Source organism: Sorex fumeus, unplaced genomic scaffold (assembly GCF_029834395.1).
Source record: "Sorex fumeus unplaced genomic scaffold, SorFum_2.1 ptg000094l, whole genome shotgun sequence".
NCBI lineage: Eukaryota > Metazoa > Chordata > Mammalia > Eulipotyphla > Soricidae > Sorex > Sorex fumeus.
The window spans coordinates 1514277-1521986 of NW_026606151.1; the positions used below are offsets into that span (position 1 = coordinate 1514277).

Genomic DNA, 7710 nt, shown 5'->3' on the forward strand with positions numbered 1-7710 from the left:
CCCCTTCCAGTCTGACAGGCAGAGTGGAGAGCAGGCCTGCCTTGGGGGGGCAGTGGACACGGAGGGCCCCTCCGGCCCCCTTGCACAGGGCCCATGAGTCGCCAGGCCTGAGGCGGAAAGCAGCTCCTTAGGGTTTCCCAGCCGCCCCGCTGCCCAGTGCCCACTGCCTGCTGGCCTCTCCCTGGGCAGGCAGGTGGGTGGGTGAGTCTCGGCTCAGATGGGGTGCACGAACTGGTAGACCAGGCGCTGGGAAATGTCGGGCTTGCGGATGATGCCCTTCTTGTAATACTGGCGGATGGAGCGGCTCAGCTTGTCGTAGTTCATGGCGGGGCGGTTCTTGCGGATACCCCAGAGCCGCGCCACCTGGGCCGAGTCCTCGATTTTGAAGATACCTGGGAGGAGTGGGCAGGCCCCAGGGGTTGGGGGGGGGGAGCAGCAGAAGGGAGAAAGAGGGGGAGCAAGAGTTAGTCTGACACGGGCTGGAGTGACAGCACAGCAGGTAGGGCGTTTGCCTTGCACATGGCCGACCCAGGTTCGGTTCCCAGCATCCCATATGGTCCCCCAAGCACTGCCAGGATTGGGATAATTCCTGAGTGCAGAGCCAGGAGTAACCCCTGTTCATCGCCGAGTATGACCCCCCCCAAAAAAAAATAGTCTGACACAGAGCCCGGGAACCATCAGGGCTAGGGGCCAGGCCTCCCCCCAGAGGTGGGTAAGGACGAGTCAGCCCCTGGGGAGCAGGACACACGTCACACACTTGTGGCCACAGGACAAGCCCAGGGCACCCTGGTGGGTTACAGGGACGGACCCTGGCCAGGCCCCTCCTGCAACCCCTGCACCCCCTTCTGCCTGCCACATACACATCCTGGGCAAGCCACCTCCACAGCCCTGGCATTGACTGACAGCCTGAACGCCCACGTGGTCCTTTGCACACACTGCAGCCCCCCAAGCCCTCCCTGAAGGAATTAAAAGGAGGTGGCAGGAGGAACGGATTCGAGAGGGATCAGCCGGGTTTGGAGCCTCTTCCTACTTTAGAACCTCTCTGTGCCCCCTAAGGAGGTCAGGAAGTTGTGGTAGCCACCAAGTGACAGGGGGGTGTTACAAGAATTGAGGATGGGAGCCCTTGGGATGAGCTAGTGCACTGCAAACCCCCTCCGCCACAAGCCCACCCACACTCAGCACACACTCCCTCCAGGAAGCCTTCCCTGGTCATCCTCACCTCCCTGATCTTCCTTTCTCAGATGGCAGTCATGAGGCCGTCTCAGACTTACACACAGGCAACTTCTAATCCCTCTCACTTAGCCCCGTACAGAGGGGAGGTCCTCCTGGCCCTTGGCCCTCTGCAGTCCAGCATGCACTGCACACATGCTCGTTGCACTGCTGTTGCTCCCTGTGGATAGCTGACGCCTCCCTGCACCTCAGGAGATGGCAGTTCTCTGTAAATATCTGCCGAGCGAGTATGGACCAGAGGCTTGACAAACTTCATAGTTTGTTGAGTGAATGAATTGTCCCATTTTGCAGATGAGAAGACTTAGGATTTGGCAGCCACAGCTGCTTGTGGCAGGAGGGGGGGTCCTAGAACCCAACTTCCTTGACTCTGAGCGGTTTTCAAACAGGTGCCCACAAGTGGCCCCCCACAAACTGCCTAGCCCTGTACTGTTCACCTAGCCACATGCGGCTCTGAGCACTTGAAATGAAATTTGAACTGAGATAGTATTAAATTACCTGATTTTGAAAACTTAGTTAATATTTTGGGGAGAGAGAACCTCCCGAGTGGTACTCAGCAAGTGCAGGGCCCCACCTGGGATCCTGGGCTCTCAGTACAGTGCAAGGGCCCAAGAATGTATGCTGAGTGGGCCCTGGATACGGGGGTGTCCGGACTATGACAGTGATACTTGGGCCCTCCAGGGCTGTACCCAGAGATACTGGAGGAACCATGTGGTACCAGAAATCGAACTAGGGTTGGGGGAAATGCTATGCATGTACCCTAACAGCTATAAGTATGTACCCTAACTGCTATACTATCTCCCGACCCTTAGTAATAATTTTATATTCACACGTTAAAATAATCATAAATTCTAATATGGGGTTAAATGTTAAACAGTATTAAAATTAAATTCACCTGCCTAGAAAGTTACTTAAAATCGATAATAACGGGCCAGGGAGATAGTACCGTTAACATGCTTGCTTGCATCCCACTCGCCCAATTCTCTGCGCCGCATAGCTCCCAGAGGACCACCAGGGGTCACTCCTGAGCACAGCCAGAGCACTGCTGGGTGTGACTTCAAAGACCCCAAGGCCACCCCTACACCCCCAATAATTGACGATGACAGACAGCTGGTCTGTAATGAAGGGGTCGCATTTGCTGTCTGAATGTCACACTGGGAAACTCCCAGCCCCCGTGGGACAGCACTGGGGGCCAATGAGACGTCAACACACAGCCAGCCTTGGGCCTCCCCTGGTCTTTCTCGGCTTCTAGCCACTTCCCAGGAAGCTGTGAGGCGTTGAGGGCAAAGCTGTGTGTCAGCTGCTCTATGGCCCTGCACGTCCCAGGACCACGTGGCTCTGAGGGTCCTAAACTGTTAAGGACTTCCAAGAGGGCAGCACCAAGGGCAAGGGGTGCAGGGCTGCTCTTCAGCTGGGACCCCCAGACCAGCTCCCGTGAACCCCAGAACATGCATCGTGGGCATCCCTGAGCGCCCGCAGGGCCCCCACTCACCCTTCTCCTTGTTGAGCCACCGGATGAAGCGGCCGTAGCTGTGGGGTTTTAGCAGCAGCTCCTTGAGGAACTGCCACAGGTGGATGGGCTGCCCGGAGCACGACGAGTCCACCTCGCTGTCCGTCCAGCTCTCCTCCACTGCAGAGGCTGGGTAGCCGGGAGAACAAGAAAGCAGTAAGCAGGGAAGTCCCCTGTAGTAATAGCAGACACCCCTGCACCGGAGTCTGCAGCCAAGAGCCCCGCCCTTCCCATCTCGGCCCCGCCCACCCACCCCAGGCCACACCCCAGGCCTGCCCCCTCCCGGCAAGTACCCACCCTCCCATCGAAGGCCACGCCCCCATGCCAGGCCCTCTCCCAATGAGGCCCCGCCCATTCAGCCAAGGCCCCGCCCAGCCAGCCAAGACCCCACCCCTCCTGTCCAGGCCCCGCCCACCCATCCAAGGCCACGCCCCCAGGCCAGGCTCCCTCCTAATGGGGTCCCGCCCAGCCAGCCAAGACCCCGCCCCTCCTGGCCAGGCCCCGCCCCTGCCAGCCCCTCCACTCCCGACAATACCCTGTTTCTCATTCATACCACAGTAGTGCATGGCCCCCGGCGAAGTCCTTTCTTTCATCCAGGCAGCTGTGGGGCAAGACCAGGAAAGACCCAGAATGGAGGAGGGCATGTGGTGGAATGGTGGTGGGCCATTGGCTGTTCCCCAGGATTCTGAGCAGGGCGTCTATTTCCAGTAGGGACCCCCAGATGGAGGAACCACAAGAACCTCCCGCAGAGCTCCTCTGATTGCAGCTCTGCCCGCCTCCTTTGCCCTCATGGAAGGTAGGCATCAAATGGTGGGAACTTGGGGATCGCCAGGCCCTCCAGCCGTCCTGCTCTCCGCCTAGCCCAAACCTGGCCCCTCCAAGGCTACTTGTGCTCACGTCACCCTTCTCTCTGAGCTGGCACTGCCTGCCCCCGGGATCGGGGTGTCCTGGCTGCTCACCTGTCTCAGACTGGGGAGCCAGGGACAGGAGTGAGCACTGCCACTCATCCAGGGGCACTGTGTCTCCTCGGGGTTTCCCAGGGGGCTCTGTGTCTCCCAGGGGGCTCTGTGCTCTGCGAGGCTCCGTGTATGTGCAGAGGGGCCAGACATGAGACCTTAAGAATCTAAAATGAGACCCTTAACTGGAAGCAGCTGACAAGGCCCTTCACTGCTGGGGAAAAGTCCCCTGGAACCTCGAAAGCAGAGAGGGGGCCTCAAGAGTCTTTGTGATTTAGAAAAATTTAAAAGCACATACATGGGCCAGAGCAAGGGCTACTTTCCCTGCATGCTGATTTTAGCTTATTTTTTAAAATGCACATGTTACATTGCTATTTCTCTAATGAAAACACAAAAAGAAATAATAAATTTTTTACACTTTCCTTTTGGGGAGGGGGAGAAAAAGGGAGGGAGTTCTGGGGCCATATCTTTAAGTGCTTAGGAGCTACTCCTGGCTCTGTGCTCAGGGGTAACTCTTGTGGTGCACAGGGGACCATATAAGGACGTCGCATTGAGGATCAATGAGGGTCAACCACGTCAAGGCAAGTAGCTTACCGCGTATGGTTTGGCTCAAGACACAAACAAAAATTTGAGTACAAAGGATGACTTCATAGCCCCACAGTTCATGCCGACCCTGACATTTGGGACTTCACAGCATTAATTTTTTTTTTTGGCCCAAAGCCAGCAGTGCTCAGGGCTTACTCCTGGCAGGCTCAGGGGGCCATAGGAGGTGCTGGGAATAGAACCTGGGTCAGCCTTGTGCAAGGCAAGCGTTCTACCCTCTGTACCAATTTTCTGGCCCCAAGTTCTAGCTTCATTTTTTGAGGTGCCACTCCTGGTTGCGTTGGGGGGTGCTCAGGGGGCCGTGCTGGGGATCTAAGCTGGGACAGGTCACAAGTCACCTGCTCTCCTGAGCCTCGTCCCTGCCCTGGGATGGTCCCTTCCCCACACTCCCCGTCCCCTCTCACCACAGGCCACCTGGCTGAACCCCTCTGGCTGGGCCCCTGTGAGGGGTTGCTCCCTCACGCCATGCCCACCTGATTTCCAGATGTCCAGGTGGGCGTGCAGCACGTCCCCGCCCAGGGGCGAGCGCTGGCGGAACTGCTCCTCCGACATGGCGCACAGCTCCTTGCCCCCCAGTTCCTGGAAGGCCTTGCCCACGGGGGGCAGCCGGTACTGGTGCTCAGTCCACAGGAGCCACTTCTGCACATTGCCAGGACTCCAGTCCACGGGGTCTGCGCAAGAGACACCCCTCAGGCCCCGGCCCCACACACGCACCCCACTCTGCTCCCATGGATCGGTCAGGGAGATCTGGGACTTGGGCTCCCGCAGAGGGGACAGGCCAGGCTGACATGGCCTGGAGGGGTCCTGGGGACAGGGGCGCCCAAGGAGAAAGAGGGTGAGGAAAAATCTGGGCCCTCAGGACAGACTTGGTTCAGGGCACACCTCTCCCCTACCCCCCAGAACTTGAGACCTCCTAGACCCTATAAAGAATCGTCTGGATCTTTTGAGTGGGGACTTGGGAAGACAGCACAGTAAGGTACTTCCATGCCAGGCCGACCCGGCTTTGATCCCTGGCACCCCATATGGCCCCCCCAAGCCCTACCAAGAGTGATCCCTGTGCACCGAGCCAGGAGCACTCAGGTGTGGCCCAAAGACCAAAACCAAACAAAGAAGAATCTTGGGGGAGCCCCACTGGGAAGGAAAGGTGACGCCCACTGAGAATTCCCCCCCTTCTCCCCCAGTGCCAACTGGGAGTTAGTCTCCACCCCACCCCCACTCCTGCTGCAGTTGACGATGAAACAGTTGAGGCATAAAGCAGCCTATGGTGTTGCCCAGCCCCCAACAAAGCGCTGGGTGCTGGAGCCCAGTCCGAAAGCAGGGGATGGCCCAAACAGAGTCCCTGGCAGGCCCGCGTCTCCCTGGGAGCCAGGGGGCCGGGATGGGGGGCAGTGACAATGGGGCCTCCGCGCCAACATGGTTCTGAGCCATGACCTCCAGGTCGGGCTGCCCGCACTGAGCAAACTCGTTTCCCTGCCCTGCCGGGTCAGAGCCATTCATTCCTGCCTCCATTGTTCCCAGGGCATCACCGGGAATGCTGCTCCATGGGAAAACCCTGGGGGTGGTGGGGCCAGGCACAGGACAGTGGGAGGGCTGGGCTCTGGGCAGGGGGTTGTTGGGGTGCAAGGGCCAGGCCCAGAGGACTCCATGGCCCGCCACTGGTCTGCAGACACACAGGCACTCCTGGTGGCCCCGCCCAGCCCACAGCGCCGGACAGCCACGTGTCTGGCTCTCTTTATTGGGGGCCTCTCTCGGGGTGATGCTCGGGGATTAATCAAGCCGGGCCTCTCTCTCGCCTGCACCCCCTCCTCCCTAGAATGCCAGCTCCAGGAACCAGGGGCTCTGGGCTGCCTCACCCCTTTGACCCCAGGGCCAATGCACCATTGGGCTGGGAAAAAGTTTGGGGAGCCTCTGTGGGGTGCAAGACTGGGATGGAGCAGAGACCGAGGCCGATGCAGGGAGGGGCTGTGGGTACACGTTCCAGGGGAAGACATGGATGGTCAACATGCTCCAGCCAGACAGCAGGACACGCCCGGGAGCGGCAGAGGGGGGCTGAATGGAGCAAAGACTTGATTATTATTATTATTATTAATATTATTATTTGCTTTTTGGGCCACACCAGGCGATGCACAAGGGTTACTCCTGGCTCTTGCACTCAGAAATGACTCCTGGCGGTGCTCAGGGGACCATATGGGATGCTGGGAATCGAACCCGGGTCGGCCGTGTGCAAGGCAAGCACCCAACCCGCTGTGCTATCACTCCAGCCCTTTGTTTATTATTTTTATTATTATTGGAATTTTCGGGGGGCCAGCCACACTTGGTGGTGCACAGGGCCCACGTGCAAAGCACACATGTCTCCTGGCTCTGTGCAGGGATCGCTCCCGGCTTGGCTGTGTGCAGGGCAAGTGCCCGGGCCGCCGCACTCTCTCTCCCATCCCAGGACCAGCAGCTGAAGGAGCCAAGGCACCTCATGGACATGGTGCGGGAGGGGGGGTGGGGGGGTGGCTCTGGGTGAGGAGGGAGCCCAGGAGCGGTGTGGGAGATCCTTGTAGTGGGGGTGAGCGCCCCCTGACCCCGCCCCCACCCCGGCAGGGAGCGAGGCGCCCCGGGCTCACCTGCCGTGATGTTGAGCAGCTTGCAGGCCGTCTCGATGTCCTTGAGCACCTCCCCCACCACCATGGTCTGCACCTGCTCCAGCGACTGCTCCTCCAGCGCCAGCGTGCCCGGCGCCAGGTCCAGGCTGCCCCCGGGGGCTTGGCTGTCGATGACCGGGCACTGCTCGGGTTCCTCGGGCCGCTCCTCGCGGCCGCCGCTGGCCGTGGGGCCCTTGGGCGCCCAGCTCCCGGGGTCGGGGCACAGCATGTCGAAGTAGGAGAGGTAGAAGGCCGAGAGGCCCGGCTCCGGGGTGCCCGGCGGGCTGGGGCTCCAGTCCTGCCGCTCAGGGCCCGCCGGGGCCACCACCTTCTCCAGGCCTGTCCGCAGCGCCGTGTCGGGGGGCAGGAGGAGGCGGCTGGGGGCCCCGCTGAGGCCCGGGCTGGCACTGCCCATGGTGCCGCGGCTCAGCGCGGAGGCTGCGTCTGCGGGAGCGAGCAGAGAGAGAGAGAGTGGGGGGTCTGGGGGATGCTAGGCGGGTTGCTGGGATGAGGGGGTGCACGGGAAGTGCCCGGAGCAGGGAGAGGGGCAGCTTCTGGGCCACTGGGAGGCAGGGACAGGGCTAGGCAGGAGGAAACGGGCAAGTTGGGAGCAGGGGTGCAGGGGCAATGGGTATCCCCCACAGGAGGCCAGGCCCCGAGACTAGGGAGCCAGGCGCTGTGAGCAGGAGGGCTTCGTGCTCGTGGGGGACTCAGTTCCACTGGACACATGAGCCGGGGTCCCGGGGGTTAGGCTCCCCAGCCCGCAGAGGTTTCTTCTGAGGGC

At 60.3% G+C, this 7710-nt stretch overlaps 1 protein-coding gene across 1 annotated transcript; it reads right to left on the reverse strand.

Annotated features, from left to right (window-relative positions):
• Window positions 1-213: 213 nt before the first annotated feature.
• SPDEF (SAM pointed domain containing ETS transcription factor) lies at window positions 214-7341 on the reverse strand. Its single transcript, XM_056132642.1, has 5 exons — window positions 6909-7341; window positions 4770-4967; window positions 3291-3338; window positions 2720-2866; window positions 214-392 (listed from the first exon to the last, which is right to left on the reverse strand). Exons 1-5 carry the CDS (start codon window positions 7339-7341, stop codon window positions 214-216), a joined length of 1005 nt encoding a protein of 334 aa, XP_055988617.1.
• Window positions 7342-7710: the final 369 nt, after the last annotated feature.